This window comes from Myripristis murdjan, chromosome 22 (assembly GCF_902150065.1).
Source record: "Myripristis murdjan chromosome 22, fMyrMur1.1, whole genome shotgun sequence".
Taxonomy (NCBI): domain Eukaryota; kingdom Metazoa; phylum Chordata; class Actinopteri; order Holocentriformes; family Holocentridae; genus Myripristis; species Myripristis murdjan.
This window is the reverse complement of record NC_044001.1, coordinates 18,096,067-18,113,261: the sequence shown is the minus strand read 5'-3', so window position 1 is coordinate 18,113,261 and position 17,195 is coordinate 18,096,067. Positions and strand designations below refer to the sequence as shown.

The 17,195-nt window shown below is 42.5% G+C and overlaps 2 protein-coding genes across 2 annotated transcripts; one reads left to right on the top strand and one right to left on the bottom strand.

Annotated features, from left to right (window-relative positions):
* Nucleotides 1–47: 47 nt before the first annotated feature.
* LOC115354245 (basal body-orientation factor 1-like) lies at nucleotides 48–6,893 on the bottom strand. Its single transcript, XM_030044528.1, has 11 exons — nucleotides 6,850–6,893; nucleotides 6,506–6,758; nucleotides 5,694–5,759; nucleotides 3,967–4,110; nucleotides 3,790–3,870; nucleotides 3,446–3,516; nucleotides 2,470–2,614; nucleotides 1,499–1,992; nucleotides 1,204–1,308; nucleotides 351–419; nucleotides 48–147 (listed from the first exon to the last, which is right to left on the bottom strand). The coding sequence occupies exons 1-11, from the start codon at nucleotides 6,891–6,893 to the stop codon at nucleotides 48–50; spliced, it is 1,572 nt and encodes a 523-aa protein (XP_029900388.1).
* A 3,958-nt stretch (nucleotides 6,894–10,851) lies between these two features.
* On the top strand, nucleotides 10,852–17,145 carry entpd5a (ectonucleoside triphosphate diphosphohydrolase 5a). Its single transcript, XM_030044531.1, has 13 exons — nucleotides 10,852–11,372; nucleotides 11,773–11,852; nucleotides 12,288–12,431; nucleotides 12,839–12,914; nucleotides 13,507–13,542; nucleotides 14,015–14,103; nucleotides 14,200–14,279; nucleotides 14,451–14,512; nucleotides 14,629–14,730; nucleotides 15,413–15,556; nucleotides 15,663–15,719; nucleotides 16,597–16,712; nucleotides 16,878–17,145. Exons 1-13 carry the CDS (start codon nucleotides 10,931–10,933, stop codon nucleotides 16,959–16,961), a joined length of 1,512 nt encoding a protein of 503 aa, XP_029900391.1. The 5' UTR covers nucleotides 10,852–10,930; the 3' UTR covers nucleotides 16,962–17,145.
* Nucleotides 17,146–17,195: the final 50 nt, after the last annotated feature.

Sequence of the window (17,195 nt, the reverse complement as noted above, 5' to 3'; positions counted from 1 at the left end):
AGATTGTACTGGATAGTGCAATGTAAGCATCTAGGGCAAGACAGAGGTCATGTGGTGTGTATATCCGGCAGTCTGTTTGGGTTGGAGGGCAGGTTGGACACAGGCGCCTGCGTGATGAAGGTCACTGGGGATAACTCCTCTGTAATTCTGGAAGAGAGTCGTCATTATGTAACATTTAAATGCAACAGTCTGATAAATCACAGCCAGGAAGGCATCATGGTCTCACAGCCAAGTGCTTTTTCGGCAAAACATGCAATGCGGGATCAATAAATCTACACAGGCTTTGTAATTAGAGTACATGGGGAAGATATAACTTGTATTCTCATGCATGCATTCCTTTGGTGCCTTACCCAGCAGCATCAGTGTCACTATGGTTCTTCTCAAAGGATGCGGCCAAAGCCAAGTGCTGGCCCAGATTCCTATCAGGAAAATGCAGAGTTGCAATGAAGTACATCATTTTGAAAGGCCATGTTTTAACACAATGGTATCTATCCAGTTGGGCCTGTAGCCTGCCTTGCAAAGGGGTTACTCTAGGTCAGCACATTGCACATGGACTATGCTGCTGAAAACTGACCCTCTGGAGTCGCCAAATCCTGCATGTTACTCTGCTGGACTAGGTGCCAGACCACTGTTAACTTGAATATACATCTACTCTGCCCTGCCATACCCCCATACTTACAGATCCCCTGCACACTGCGTTCTGAAAATCATGTTACCAGCTGCTCCCTGACCACAAGCGTTCAAAGAACAAAATAAACTCCTAGTGCACGTGAAGTGGGGCCAATAGGCTGAAGGCAAATCGACGTGACCAGATGTTTGTTTCCAAGCACACGACTCTGTGGCCGGGCCTATTTTTACTATTGTGCCCAGACTCTTTCTTCATTCTTTTTAAGCAGCTGGACGGAAAAGAAAATTGGTTGAAGCCTAAGTGATGTTTTATGGTATCCTCTTCTGCTGAGAAAATGACTGTTTAAAACATTAAAAAGAGGGAGGAGTCACAAGAAGTTCAGCCTGGATGACTGCTTGGTGTCAACGCATTTTGTTTTTAAGAGTCAGTTGTGCCAGAACTTTGGATACATTTTCAAAGATTATCTAGGCTGAGGCCATCAGGCAATGAAACAAAGAGGAAGCAACTTAAGTAACCAACATGTCTGTTTTAGCTCAGTCATCAACATGATGTAGTTGTTTGAAGTTCTTCATTACCTTGCCTTCTGTCCATTCATTTTTGCAAACAGAAGCCTAAGCACTTTTTCCTTCTGCTCCCAAGTGAGATCAGAGATGTCAACCTTGTTGCCTCTTAGATGGTTCCTAAATAATTACAGTTCAAAGTGAATGTGATCAACAGTCATTACACACATTCATTTACAAAGCATAGCACAGATGTGGGGGAATAAATGATCAAAATATTAGGATATGAATGATCACTGACCTACAGGTGATTTTGTGTTGATACTCAATGAGAACTAGAACAAAAACAATTGATGGGAATAAGACCTACCACTTCTCAGCTTCCTCCATGTCTGAATAGACACAGTTGGTACTGTGTGGGTTTTTAGTGAAGGTGCGGATGAGGGGGAACTTGAGTTTTCTTGCAGTGGCTGCGCTCATCCTCATGCGGTAGGCCTGCAGCGCCTCCTCCTTGTAGAGCAGCCTGCTAGCCTGGATCTCCTGCTTCACCTGAAACAGCGCCTCGTGGAAAAACTGCTCCAGCTCCGTGCGCTGTCTCACAACGCAGCCTGCCAGCCGTTTGACACGCCCCATCTCCTTCTCCTGCACGGCTAGCTCCTTCTGCAGCCTCTCCAGCTCCACCTGGCTGGCCTGGCTGCTGACCAGGACCTGCTGCTGGGTGTCCTCCTTCTCTCGCTCACATTCCATAACCATAGTCTCCAGGGCCTGCTCCAGAGTGGCCACCTTAGCCTTCAGTTCGGATATCTCCTTCCTTTGGGCCTTCATCTGAACCGCATTCGTCTTTATCATCATCTCGTCCATCTCCTGGGGGAAGAAACGCAAGAGTAATGACGTAATAAATGATTTATACAAAGGTCTACACTGTGCTGCAGAGAGGCAAAAGCGAATTTTCCTACTTCTTTTGATTTATTGCCATTATCAGGGATAAGATTAAGGTACCTGATATTTGTTTGTCTTAAAGAATCATAGCCAGAAAACAGTGAGGGGGGAAGCCACTGAATTTGAACCCATGTACCGGTGGAAACTAACCACAACCACTGACCACTGAGAGAAGTAGTCAGGAGGTGAAGGGAAATTAGGACCGCAAGCAAAATACACAGGGTCAGCACAAGTAAACAGCACGAGGGGAAAAACCACCTGGAATATATTCTCCACAGATCTGACAAGTGTTTTATAGCTGAAATGATTGAAAATGGCTTCTGGAGATAAATGGTCTCTGTTCAAGGGGTGTCAGTGCCTAGTAGTAACATTCCTGTTTACTGTCCTATGGCTCAAATATACCTTGTTCAGAGCCAGGGAGGCTTTTTCTTCAGCCAATGACGTCGTCAATTTCTGCAGGTCCTGTGCCTCCTTTATGTGATAATTCAATGCTTCATTGAGACGGACGTTGTCCTTGAAGACGCAGCGTGAGGCATCGTCCAGCTGCCTAACAGTTTTTGGGGCAAACAGAGGTTAATTATTAATTAATATTAACTGAGATTCCCCAAAACACTATGAATCTTGATTCCAAGCCAGACTTTCTGCCAGAATTCCTGCTATTTTTCATATTTTTCATACCTTAACATCAGTGACAATTGGTGCCACTACCTAATTTATCCTGATAAAACAAACCCCACCACCTGATATTCCATGTACAATGATACAAAGAACTACTTATGAATGCTCTTTGACAGCATTTTCATATATTGTGTAATAGACAGGTGGTAAATTGGGTTTGGAAGGTGAATAGACTGGGATCTGACAATGTAAGACATAACTCATGTTTTCCCTTCAACAAATTGCTGGAAACTGGGTCAAGGTCTGCTTGGCTTTTAAAGACGAGTTGAGAATGTGTTGAGAGTGTTCAAACTTAAATCGAGCACCGTCACTGAAGGCTAAAATCAGCAGTGCCACACCAGTATCAACCTTGATTTTCCATGGGCTGTAAAAAAGTAGCTAAACACAGCAGAGGTAAAATATACATCTCATGGTTTAAAAACTAATAAACAGAGCTCTTCCACCCATGCGCTATACTTTCCTCCTAGAGAGACATCCTGGGACAGCTGAGGACGTGATCACTGTCTCAGCTGACATGCACTATCTTAATATGACGAACCGGTGTGGTCAAGATAATAACCTAGTTAGTTTTCTATTCATATATACTGTATATAGAGAGAGCATGTGTGCATAAATATAGTTTTTCTTTGCTTTCCCATTCCCTGAAGGTAGAGTTGGAAGAATAAAATTAGATAGTAATGGACAGCAGAGACGCACTCACACAATGGCCTCACTGTGGGCGTTCTCAGCCAGCAGGGCAATCCTCTGCTCTGCTTCCTTCTCCAGGCGAACCTGCAGGGCAATGCACACAACTCACTGCACCACCTGGGCCTTTCTGCTTCACAACACTAAATACACAACATCTTTTCACACTTACATTCTATTCACAATTTTGTTTTTCCCCCAATTCCTTCCCATATGTGGACACAAACACACCACATCTCCATTATAAACTGTTTGACCAACACAATTTGTGTCAGATCAATTTAACAGTGTTTTCTATATTATCATTGACTCCAGAACAGGAAATGTTTTGCTGGTGTCTCTTTAAGTCTTTGATAATACCTTTTCACCGAAGAATTTACACTCCATTCTATTCAGGTTTTTCCTGTGCTCCTTGTCAGCAAGACGCATGCTTTCTTTCATCTGCAAAATATAAAGGCGATGGTTACTGGTGATATTCTGTGACAAATGCCAACAACATCTTAGAAATACAAACCTTATCTATCTATTTTTGCTTACAGTAATGAGCTCCTGTTCCATTTGGGCTTCCCTCTTCTGAAACTCTCTGATTTTCCTCCATTCCTCCTGGATCATGTTAAACTCATCGGATCTCTCTTTGAACCTTTCCTCCAACTCGTTGATTTGAATAGTGTATTCTTCAACCTGTTACAACCAGCCACATGATTAGGCACATAAAACAATTTGTAAGTCAAAACTGTAAAACTGCATCAACCCCTTATTTTAGAAGGGCAAACGTTGCAAAGAGTTTCCAGGAACAGAGAACAGCTCATAACAGCTGGGAAGAAAATCTCGTCTCAGAGTTCACATGGGACCATGCTTTCTGCAGTCATGACCAACACCAGCACAAATCAGGCAGGATGAATACCTCAAGTCAGGGAAAACTGCTACTGTGGATACACCAGTCAAAGCAAAAATGTGATAGTGACCAAAGTCATGAGAGACTAGAAAAACACACACCCACAACGATGTACATGACGACTAAATGAGAGGTTATCGACCATTTGATTACAACTTGAGGCCTAATTGTTATTCTTCAGATAACTCCACATGTTCCTCCACAACATAAATGTACTAATCTACAGTATGTATGCTAGCTCAGCTGCACTGTGCACAGTTTTCAGCACTTAACTGCATCAGTTCATACAAGCAATGTGCTCTTTTCCCTATAACGCTGTGTGGCAACTGCAGTTGGAAAAGTCTTTATGATATAATTATTTGGCTGACTGATTTTCTCAGCACTCGAAAGTTTCATCATGTCTCACTCCTTAGACGAATGCCAGGGCATTCACGTTCTAAGTGCCTTTGATGAAGTAGTTTCCATTAGCTAAGTCAATTTTTCAAGATGAACCATTTTATCACCTCGCAATGAGAAAAGGCCATTGGGGAGAGTGTCTTGAAGTCACATCTTTAGAGTCAACCACAACAATATTTTTTTTTCCAACATGGACATATGTGACAGTTCAATGCATGTCTAAAATAGGGATGTTTCAACTTGGTCCAGACCATGCCCTCTTTTTTTTCTTTCTTAGAAGCTTATTGGATCCTATTTTACCAGCATGAAGTAAGAACTGGAAGATGGAAAACAGCTGTTACTGTAGCTAAAGCAGCAAATTTTTGCATGTTTTAGCTTTGTTATTCTACTTGAATATTGTAATGGCAGCTTGATAGTTTGATCAACTGCAATCAATAGAGATCAGCAAAGATCAAAGGTCAAAATAAGCTGTGATAGTATTTGTTATGTAATTTAAACTTGTCTTATGGCTAAGACCTGTGACATCTGAGGAATGGATAAAACATCAGCACTAGCAATGTGACTGTTTTTTTTCCCAGACCAAGCATATTTAAATTATGTTTTGTTTTGCTTTTTTCCTGTGGCCACTGTCAAGGATTAAAATAATTTTAGACCATGTAACTTGAAATGTGAGGGTTTGTTCCTTTGTTTTATGACTGCTTTGTTTGGTTGTTTATGGTAAATGTCAGCATAATTACATGGGACCCAGCTGTTTGGATCCAGCACAGCACATTTTTGAGATGCAATTGGTTTTAATGTACAACCTTGACACCTGATGGAGACACTGACAGTAGTGCAGCATTCTGCTTTGCAGGCAACTTGGTTAACATGCTAAATCCAGCTTGTGTGTTGTTTTTTCATGGTTACTATAAAATGTCTCACACATCTTCTCTTGTGGCTATTTTAATCCCACTGTACTTGAGCCTCAACATACCAGTTTCTTTTGCTCTTCACGTGCAAGTGCCATTTGACTTCTGAGCTGCTCCTCCAGCCTCTTTATCTGCAGAAATGGATGGCACACACACACTTTTTTAGGCCTATGAGACTGTTTATGTTCATAATAATGCAGTATGCACTACATGTTGACCAACATGTAGTTTGGCTGATTAACTGGCACCAATAGGACATTATATGAACTTTTGGTATCGGCCAAACTTGGCTCTGATAGTGACTGACAGGCAGGAACTAAAATGACTAACCCTAATCACACACAAAAATTACTTTGTCCTACGTTAAAGGGGACAAGAATAAGAAACTTAAATGTGTCACATATGAATAGCCATATGAATAACATGTATAAAACAATTGTTTGAGTGCTGTAAACAATAATGAAACAGCTGTACACAATTAATTTGATTCTGTAAAAGTACAAAATTCCTGCTGTAAAGCTCAATATTGTAAATAAACTCTGTTTCCTCCATTAAAATATGAGGCTTGTCAACTGGAATTAGTAACTTTGACAGGGAAAATTGCTCCAAAACATAAAAGGAGCTCCCACTCACTGAGTTATTTTCCATACTAGAATTTTGTACGTTTGGATTTTCAGTTCCAGATTTATTTATATATTCATTTTGGTATTTACTGTTTTTTACTATTTTGACCTAGAGGTTCAGTTCAGCAATTATCCAGTATCTAGTAAGGTCAAAGTTCATTCCTGAAAGTTTTTTTTTTTTTTTTTTTTTTTTGCAGGAGTTGGCGCATCCTCAGGTCGTCAGGTGTGTGCTTGGTGTGTGTTTGCATCCCCACCTCCTCCTCTTTCTGTGCGTCCTTCTTCCTTAGCAGGCCCATGATGTCGATGGTGTCCCTCTCGGTCCGGTGCTGCTGGCTCGTGAGCTCCTCGTTGATTCGGCCCAGCCTGCGGCAAGCCTCGCGGTACTGCACGCGCGACTGCTCGTTGGCGTCTAACCTGGCCTGCCACAGGGCCGCGCTGGCCTTGGCCTTCTCCACGTCCGACTCTTTGTCAACTTTAGCTTCCTGCTTGCCCTCTTTCTTTCCCTTCCTGCGACAAATAAAACATAGGGGAACACATTTTAAATGGAAAAGTAAAGTGAACAAACGTAAAAAACTTTCAAAAGGCTAGAATTACTCACCCGGCTTTCCCCTTCTTCCCCTTTGTGGCTTTCTTCTTGGGCATCACTATGGGCACCGGGTAAGACTTTTTAAAAATAAATAATTAACTAAAATACAACACACTAGCGTGGGCCGCTTTAACGAGCAGACGACGTGATAGTTTGCGCGTTAATTAGCCTACTTAGTGGCAGTTAACGTTTAACTAACGAGAGGAGCCGTCAAAACTCCTGGAACCTGCAGGGGAGTTGTGTTTAGCATGTTGCCATAGAGACGCCGTCACCCAGGCAACAGCCAAACTCTCTGGTACAGCTTTGGGGCACCCTGGACTTACAGCTCACAGGCAGCCCACCTATTATGTAAATATGATGCATGCTGCAACACATTCCAGGTTTGTTAGTGGGAAATTGCATGGCCTGTGCGGTGTGGGACATTTTTTTTTTTTTTTTTAAATGTTTTGTTTTTATGTATATATGCGTGCAAGAAGTACACCCTTCCAGCACATGCCTAGCCACTGCAATGCAGAGGCATATTTCAGTCACTTTATGATGAGACAGAGTGTATGCATCCCCGCTCAAAATAAAATTGTGAATATATGTTAGACAATGCGAGAGATTTTTCTAACAATTGAATGTTTGTCCCAGTGAGTGCTTGGAGTCTGAACTTAACACAGAATGGCTGTATATTTGTCACTTGGTTTGTAATTATGGTCTTCACATGATGGTTTCTATCAAACAAGATCTGTTTGCACATGATCTCCTCCCACATGATGACATAAAATAGATTTTGCCGCTTGACAACAGTATTGTTCATGTCCCGAGAAGAACTCTGCCATCCAAATAGACCCAAAGATGTTGTTTTTTATTACATAAGTTGTGGAAAAGCCACCAAGATCAACTGAATTGTAGCTGACTTTACATCTTCAAAGAAGTTCATCCAAAAGAAACAATGTAAAGTTAGTGCAAGGCATAATTTCAGCCCAGAACCTCTGAGTGCCTTCCATCATCTTGTTCAGCTGTCTCTGGAAGTCAGCAAACATTATTCAACACAGAAGAAAGTAGGCTAAATATTACAAAATCTTTGGGTGTAGCTACTGTAAAGTGAATCATATATAGGTTAAACCTCTGCTCGTAGCTCAGACCGAGTTTCAAGACTAAATTTAAAGGTAATTGCTATGACAGTGAAGAGAGAAAACTGAAATAACCCTGAGCTTTTCAAAGCTGTCATTACCATTGGAATTGTAATGACAAGGTTTACATCTCTTCAATAGACTTTTTGGGGTAGGACACCCACAAACATGGCATTCCTGAGGGCAATGTTGCAGTATATTAATAATACATTGCACAGCATAGATTACAAAGCAGGGGTCCCTTCTCATGCCTTACGGTTACAGCTAGTTTGAAACAAAATACCAAACCTTATATTCAACCTACCTCTTCTCTGGAAATTGTAATGCTGTGTCATGCCATATAGCCACCTTGCATAGGTGGCAGTGCACATTTGCATTATTTTAAACAAAGTGAGTGGGCTAACTATAGTTTCCATTGGGATTCGTTTAGTTCATTCCATTATGTATACTGCACACTAAATATATATTCAACTGTCTGTGAATCCATGTCATTCAAGAGTGAAATGTCTTAGATTTTGGCTGTTTGAATATCAAAATGAATGACAGTCAGTTTTTTTTTTTTTTTTTTTGTATTGTTTTTGGGAGAATATGCTTGTCAAGCCATTGTTCTTATTGCATCATATTGCAATTGCAACATTATAGTAGGTCTGTGTCTTGAAGGCTCAAGCATGCTGCAATTTATGGCGCCAGCACCAGTGTGCAGGAGCCAGAAGGTGTTATACAGCTGTCAAAACGCTGCACATGATCCATGATAATGGTTACATTAAACATAATATGCGTGATCATCACTTTGACCGAGCAAGACAATATGCATCAAAAATTTTTAAAAAGAATAACATCAGCACCCTGTAGAAAATACATGACTTTTTGAGTGAATGGGTGAGTGAATTGTATTAAAGGATATGCACGATTAACCACATTATTACACTGTTAACATGGCATCCAAGAGGACATCTACTGGCTCAAGTCAGTGAGAGGTCTTGCACATGCATGCTTTGATAGGGGCAAAAGACCATTCTGGTGAGCCGCAAGATTGAAAAAAAGTAGCCACGGTATTTAGAAAAAAGGAAGGAGGAAAGAAAGTCCAATATTTTTAGTCCAAATTACAGTGTTGGAACAGTGCTTTGCACAGCAGAGTGTCCTGGGAGTGGAATGGCATGATGGGTGAACACTGGTGCCAAGCCCCACCCTCCCCACATTGTCCTCTCTGTGGACTTCTTCCCTGTGCTGTGCCCATCTGCAGGACCTCAGCCCCCACCCTTTCTCACCCTCCTGGCAGGCAGGCTGACATCTCAGTTTCTGCCGCGCTCACCCACTGTATGAGGTGAAACAGCTTCATTCATAATGTACACATATGTTCGGTCGGGGTTGGAGCAGGGTCAGTTTACTGTGATGCTTCAATTGCTAGACAACTGATGCCTCCCTTTCAGGCCCCTATCCTCCTGCTGTTGTTACACAGTGAGTGAAGAATATCACAGCCCTGTACAAATCCCAGTTCATGTCAGGTCTCTGGGTTGCTGTGCCCCTGCGCTCCACTGCTGTGGGATATCCTTCCCTGGGACCAGGAGCTCTGAATATTACATGGGAATATTGAGGGTGATACACCATGCTTTGCCAGCCACCCACCTAAAGCAGAGCACCAGCCTCTCATGCTTTTCATGCATACTCTCGTGAAACGTGCCTTACTGCCCAAATATTTTTTCCCTTGGAAAGCCTGTGGTTAACACAGAGATGAGTGGGAGTGAGATGATTGCTAACATTCTTTTAACTTTTATGCCAGTTGGAGTGCAAGTCACATTTGCACATTATTTTTGAAAGTAAGGCCGGTCAATGGGTTGCAGTAGATTATCTACCGGTGATTCTTCTGCCCATCATCAGTGGAGCATGAATCCTGGACTGTAAGGTATTTCTATACATGCAGTTCAATGATAGTAAGCTGCTGAAAACACCTTGTCAGTATACGGAAAATGATTTATCAGGTAGTATTACAAAACACATCTGACAGCTCCCCTACTCCAAAACGACTTACTTTTTCATTCTGAAAATGGTCATTCTTCTTTTGGGGTTACTCTTAAGTACAATCCAATTTCATGCTTTTCCCATAAAGCCCCATAATATTTTTAACAATGCCTACCTTACTTTCTTGGGAAAATTAAAGTTATAATAATGGTAACCATTTGAAAATTGTAACATTTCACTAGCTATGATATTCTAACTGCAAGATATAATTTCAGAATACTAATTAAGTGTTCCTATGTTTATAAAAAGCAGGCAATAAACAAGTCAGCAAGCAATTAAATGGTCATCAACAGTGAAATATGAAGTGTGTTATATCACTGCTGATGCAGGGGAAAGGCCAAGTTTGAGTCAAAAATCTTGTCAAATGAAGGGATTTTCGAAGCAAGTTACTCTGCAAGTCTTAATTAAATACGCTATAAAATGTATTTTGAGACCATTGCTCCAAGTTTCTGTGAGCCATTCATTTTGACATCTTGATAAATCCCTTTTTAATTCTTTAATTTAAGGGAGGGGGGTTGGCTCCGGGTTGCCCGAGAGAGAAAGATGAAGAGGGCGAAAACATATAGCCAAAAATAATCTATTAAAAAAAGAAAGAAAGAAAAAAAAAAAAGAAAAGTACATGCTTCTGGTAAGCAGGTAGTCAGTCTCCAGCTCACACAGGAGGGGGGACTTTGGATGCAGCTGGGATGGACCGCCACAGGATTGGTTGATGGCTTGTGTCGGCGTGGCCCTGTGCCAGGCCCTTATGTCTTTATATACTGTAAACAGATGAGCAGACCGTCCTGAGTGTGCACCGTGATCCACTCTGCCTCTCTCAGCTCAGCACGCCGCTGTGGTCTCTGAGCAGGGCCTCTCTGTGCAGGGCAGTCTTTACATCAGCATCCACACAGGCTTTTCCCTAGATTTTTTTTCTTTCTTCTTTCACCATCTGTGTGTCCTCTCCGGCAGTGAAAACAATGGCCACGCCGAGTCTGCTCTTCACTGTATCCGTGTGGCTTCTGGCTGGGAACCTCTTCTTAGCGGAGGCGACCTACTACCGGCACCACCGCTTCATCCCCCACTACCGCTACCGCGAACACTCCGCCAACACGGAAAATCTCCTGCCTGAGGTCTCCAACCCGGTGCCTGAAGCCTCCCAGCCTGACGTGCAGACTTACCCTGAGATTCCCGAGGTTTTCCACCCGGCACCCGAGGTCCATCCCATTCCCGATGCTTTCTACCCGGTGCCCGAAGTCTACCACCCCGCACCTGAGCCTTACCACCCACCTGAGGTTCCCCACCCGGCACCTGCAGCCCCTAACCCCGCCAACCAGAGTCGCATTTTCTATGGGATCATGTTCGACGCCGGCAGCACCGGCACCAGGATCCACATCTATAAGTTCATCCAGAAGGACCCAGGTTAGTGTTTACCTCTCTCCCTCTCTCTTTCTGCCAGCCTCCAGTAGGTGGACTTCCCATGCTGCTTGGCTCCCACTTGTTGCTGTTAAGTCACTCACTGTGCGGTGTAAGAGCAAACATGCGCTTGGGGAGAGGGAGCATGGGCAAAAACAGTGTCTAAAAGTAGCTGAGCTGGACTTCAAACTTCCCCGTCTGACTCACAGTGGAGTCAGACGGGCGCTACACAACTACAGAAGACTTCTAAAATTGAATCTGGATTTATAGATGAGGTCCCACAGTCTAAATAGTTGTAAAAAGGAATGCTATGTAATCTCATTTACTGACATTGCATGTGTGCAATATTTAACCGTCTGGGTAATGATCTTTATGATGTTCTCCTACACCCACACTTGTCTTCTAGTTGAGCTGCCGGTTCTGGACAATGAAATGTACCATGCGGTGAAGCCTGGTTTGTCTGCTTACAAAGACAACCCTGAGGAGGTATGTATTCCTATTATGTTATTGCACATCATCATTGATCAGGTATTAAGGTGTTGCCCACTGTCTGCAAACCACTAAGCCACTAGTAAGCCACTAGGATATTTTTTGGGGTTGGGTTCATGTGATGTGGAGACTATGTAATTACAAGAATGCTTCCTGCTGATGTTGGCACTACTGCCCACTCCTGTCCTGCAATTTTACCCCAAGATGATTAGTGGAGGACATGTTTTTCAAAACATTTTCATCACAGAATAAAACTATGTAGTCATGAAATATTCATTCATTTAGTTCTTTCTTTCTTTCTTTCTTTCTTTCTTTCTTTCTTTCTTTCTTTCTTTCTTTCTTTCTTTCTTTCTTTTTTTCTTTCTTTCTGATTACTCTGTGACTACATGTGTTGACTGTGCCGGTTGTAACCGTCTACTATCTTGTCTTCAGGGTGGCAACACCGTCAGACAGCTGCTGAAGATTGCCAAGAAAACAGTGCCAGAGGAGGACTGGAAAAAGACCCCAGTGGTCCTGAAAGCCACAGCAGGTCTGCGTCTGCTGCCTGAAGACAAGGCCAATGCTCTTCTGGATGAGGTGAGGCACGTTTTCTCTCTACCCTCAGACAGTTTGGCACGAGCACTACCCGTCCCGCCAAGGAACGGGATGAGAAACCACTAACTGCTTACAAGTATCCTTGAAAAAAAAAGAGGGCAAGTCTGCCCATTTGGTGGCTATCATGTTGCAAAAAAACATCTGTTTTGAGGTTATGTGGAGTAGCCATATTTGTCATTTAAATGATTAACTCTAGGCTACTGTTCCAACCATGCTGTGGTTGAGTATCTGTCACTCGAACACAGAACAGGAACAATTTGTCTGCTGGAGTCTATGTTAGCTGTGCTTTAACATCTTTAAAGCACTTGACTGTATATGTTACAGCAGCTTAGTTTTAACACATGGCCAGTGAGCAACAATAATAAAATGTGTATGCCTCCTTTCTATAGGTGCGAGAGGTTTTTGCTGAGTCCCCTTTCTATGTGCCAAACAACAGTGTGTCCATCATGAATGGAACAAATGAAGGTAGGTCATCTTTAATGTCCTTTTACCAGTATGTATTCAGTATTTAAATCTCATGTTTTGCATTTTCTGTTAGAACTGACTGATTGTGTGACCAGGTGCTTTGCCTGTCTCATTTACTGAGGGTTTATCAACCAATACTGCTCTCATAAACATCGTTTTACAAGAGGTCTGTTGCTACCTCATTGTGACAATTAAATACCCTTGTCTGAGTTGCTGTCCCACGCCCAATAATTTAACGTGATCCTCCACATCACTCATTAAGGCACCCTCACCAAGTTATGCTTCATCATACAGTATGTGCCATTCATTATCCTCAGTTTATGAGTGCAATAACTTGACATCTGAGACAATTGTAATTACCTGGGCTGGTCTGCAATCCTACATGTTAGACCAACACTACTCCTTTAATATCAGCTTAATGAAAGAAAGCTAGACTAACACATGAGTCATCTCCGGTTATGGCTTATTCATTGTGCTTGAACATGCTTGAATGGCAGAATTAAGCCGTGTTTCTTATATCAGTTCTAATAAATAGTGCTCACTTCCCACAGTTGTACTAATGCAGACGTTTTCTTCTATGTGCCCATTTTAGGAGTCCTTGCCTGGGTCACGGTGAACTTCCTCACAGGTAAGACTGTGCTTGTGTTTTGCTATGGTGGTGTTAGTGGTCATGAGGCTCATATCTGAGGCTCCAGTGTATATCACAACCTGGCAGTGAGAGACTGCTGTCTCCTGTCTGAGGTTTCAAACTTGAATCACTGGCTCCAATCTGCTTGCAATAACAAGCGATAATCCTCATATTTTATACATTTATGTACCACCACATCTATTTAAAAACCCACCTTGAGTTTTTAAACAAAACATGTCCTCTCCCCCTTGGCGGCCACAGATAAGATCTGCGGGCTGGTGGTAATATCTGTAACCATGCATCATTCTGACACTAGTGGTTGTAAAAGGAATGAATTCTCAATAAAACGGGCAATTAATACACAAAGCCATACTGTATCCTCTGTGTTCACAGCAGTGATGATAGATTGCACGCTCTCTTGAGTTTTCTATATTAAGTGTGATGTGTTTAACTTTCTGCCTGTTTGCCTTAGGTCACTTATATTCCAATACAAAGAGGACAGTGGGGATCCTGGATTTGGGTGGAGGATCTACACAGATCACTTTCCTCCCCAAGTCAAAGGTAAATGAAACACGTGATTTGATGAATAAATACAGTATATTTTAGAAATTCTGATGAGTGTCACCATTGGCTGAACATTTATCTTTCGTCCAACAGAAAACAGTTTACACTGCTCCATCGAGTTACATCGCCAAATTCAACATGTTCAATCATACCTATCAACTCTACACACACAGGTAAATAACACATAAGAGGATGTTGTATCTTCATGGTATAGAGCTGCTTTTCGGCTGGGATAACCATGCCTATTAGTATTTTGTGCAGTAGTATTGAATGTAGTGATATAAACATCATGAAAACCTATCAGAGAGAATGCATTACCTTTAACACATTTCACCCTCCCATAGCTATCTTGGAAATGGACTATATGCGGCCCGACTGGCAACTCTCGGAGCACTAGGAGCTGATGGTAGAGTATCTGATACCTTTTATCTACTATTCACATGCTGCATCAGGGAGATCATTCCTGAATGGATCTGAACAATGGAAGATTGGACACCCATTTCTTCTTTTTTACCATCTTAGGTCTAGATTGGAAAGTCTTCACTAGTTCCTGCCTACCCAAGAAGTTCAGAGAGGATATTACTTTTGGAGGAAACATCTACAAAGTTAGCGGTATTCCAGATGGTAAGATTAAAGGTCTTTGAGGTTTTGATTTCCTTCCCAGTGGCTTGGATCCAGTAATCTCTGCATTCCCAGCTTTGGAACACAATAGATTACAGTACAATACAGTCTCACATGCGAGCATTTTCCCTTTGGAGTTCAGGGACCTTGGCGCCAAACGCATGTTTTGTCATCCTCTCACTCTCTGCCCTCCCTCTTGAACAATTATACTACAGTGAACCTTGTATTTAAATGAAAAGAAAACTGTCAGTTAACTTCACAAATAAGGCAGTCACTCCCATACCACAGCCAAGTAGCCAAAAGATACTGGGCTAGTCCATGAGCTGTTATTTTTCTGTGTAACGAGCGGCTTGATCTTGACCGCTCACAATTATGTGGTAAAAATAGACAGGCCAACAGGGCCATACTAAGTGCCGCTCATGTCAGCACATGGTTTTGCTGGCTCAACTGAGCCAACCAGTCCCATGGGATTGTGTGAAAGTGGTCGTTCTGGGGCTTCCCTCATATACACGTGTGTACAAGCCCCCAGCTTCAACCCCTGTCTGACCTCAGACTGAGGCCCCAGGCTTTCCCCACAACATCACATCCTACACTACCTCCATGCACCCTCAGCTCTCCTTCCTCTCATTACTGTCAGCATTAGTGAAATATTTACTGACAATACATTTACCTTCTCTCTCCTCAGGCTATGCAGGCTACAAGCTGTGCTACTATGAAGTGATGAAGGTTATCAAGGGAATCATCCACCAGCCTTATGAATTAAAGGGCAGCAGCATCTTCTATGCTTTCTCCTATTACTATGACAGAGCAGTGGAGTCAGGTCTCATTGGTGAGTGGGCGCAAAGTACAGGCCTTCCATTATAATTTGTCTTAAGTAAAATTGTCATCTGTTGCAGAAAACAGGTATTTTAGTTGTGCTTTTCTCCCCCTCACAGATGGCTCCCGAGGTGGTGCACTTGAAGTCAGGGATTTTAAGAAGAGAGCCAAGGAAGGTGAGAGTCAAAAAAAAATTTAAATATTTTTTTTAGGCATTTTTTTTTTTTTTTTGTGGACAAACCATGGCTCTATGAGAGGCCAGCAATCTCACGGGCTGCACATTAATCCTATAAGAACTAAATCTACCTGAAAAACATAGACTTCTGTAGCTGACACAAGCACTAAACCTTGTTTGTGTCAGCTTGGCACAACCTATCCTGGCACGTAGGGTTTACTGGGGCACAACACAATAAATTATTTGCTAAAATATTTGTCTGCGGTCAAATCATATCAGAATTGTTTTATCATAGGGTTTCAAAACAGTAAAATGCCCTTGCATGTTTGATGAATGCATGCTACTCTCCTCAGCTGGAAAGTGTTGCACTTGTCCTTGTAGAACCAGATTTATAGCAAGTAGGATTGAGCTGGTGAGTTATGTAAGGCTGTTTGTGTTGTGAGAACACTGTCACATGGTCTCGAGGAAGAAGTCTGGCTCAGGCAGGGCTGGCAGCTGAGCTAAAGATGTCTGTCTGGCCCAGGCAGGAGGGCACCTGACAGCCACACACCACCTGGGGGTTGACACATACTGAAACACACTGTGTTCAAGACTGTTAAACACTGCCACCCACCCACAGCCCTGTGCTGACCCTCAGCCGTTCTCCTCACACCTCCCAGTTTCTTCAGCCAAACAAAACAGAAAGGTCATCTTTTAATCATGTAGCACAGGGGTTAGAAAAGGTGTTTCTTACAATTACGTGGAACATGATTCCATCATATAATGCAACAAGGTGTCTGAGTCAAATATCTTTTTGTTTTTCTCTGTGGCATGTGAAACCTGTGTTAATGTCATGTCATGACCACGTGTCTGAAGCTTGTGGCTTGTTGTTTTTGCAGTGTGCAACAAGATGACCAAGTACCGTGCGATCAGCCCTTTCCTCTGCATGGACATGACTTATATCACCTGTCTGCTAAAGGAGGGCTTTGGCTTCAAGGACAACACTGTTCTGCAGGTGAGCCAGTCAGTCAGGCCCAGATGACGGGTCACTTGGGAAGATGCATATATACTCATAAATCAAGTTATTTTCTTTGATTTACATTACAATAAATGCAGTAAAATGATTTGCTTCTATCTGGTAATGTTCTGACGAATATACTATTCACGCTCTCTTCAACAGTTAACCAAGAAGGTGAACAACGTGGAGACAAGCTGGGCCCTGGGGGCGACTTTTGACCACTTCCGTAACCTCAACATCCACTAAGGGCAGCTCACTGTCACAGCGGCAGGCACTGAGAGGGACCGCCGCTCACTGTGCGGCCTCCCTTCTTCCATCCACCCTTGATCAGCCCCACCACACTCCTTCCTCTCCTCAACCTGCAAATACTCCCAAGAACTGTTGAAAAAGAAATCACTATATTTTTATAAGGCCAGCTATTTCTACTGTAAGTTAAGCCCATATTTGGTGAGCTGACTTTATTTTTGTTGAGCAAAGCGT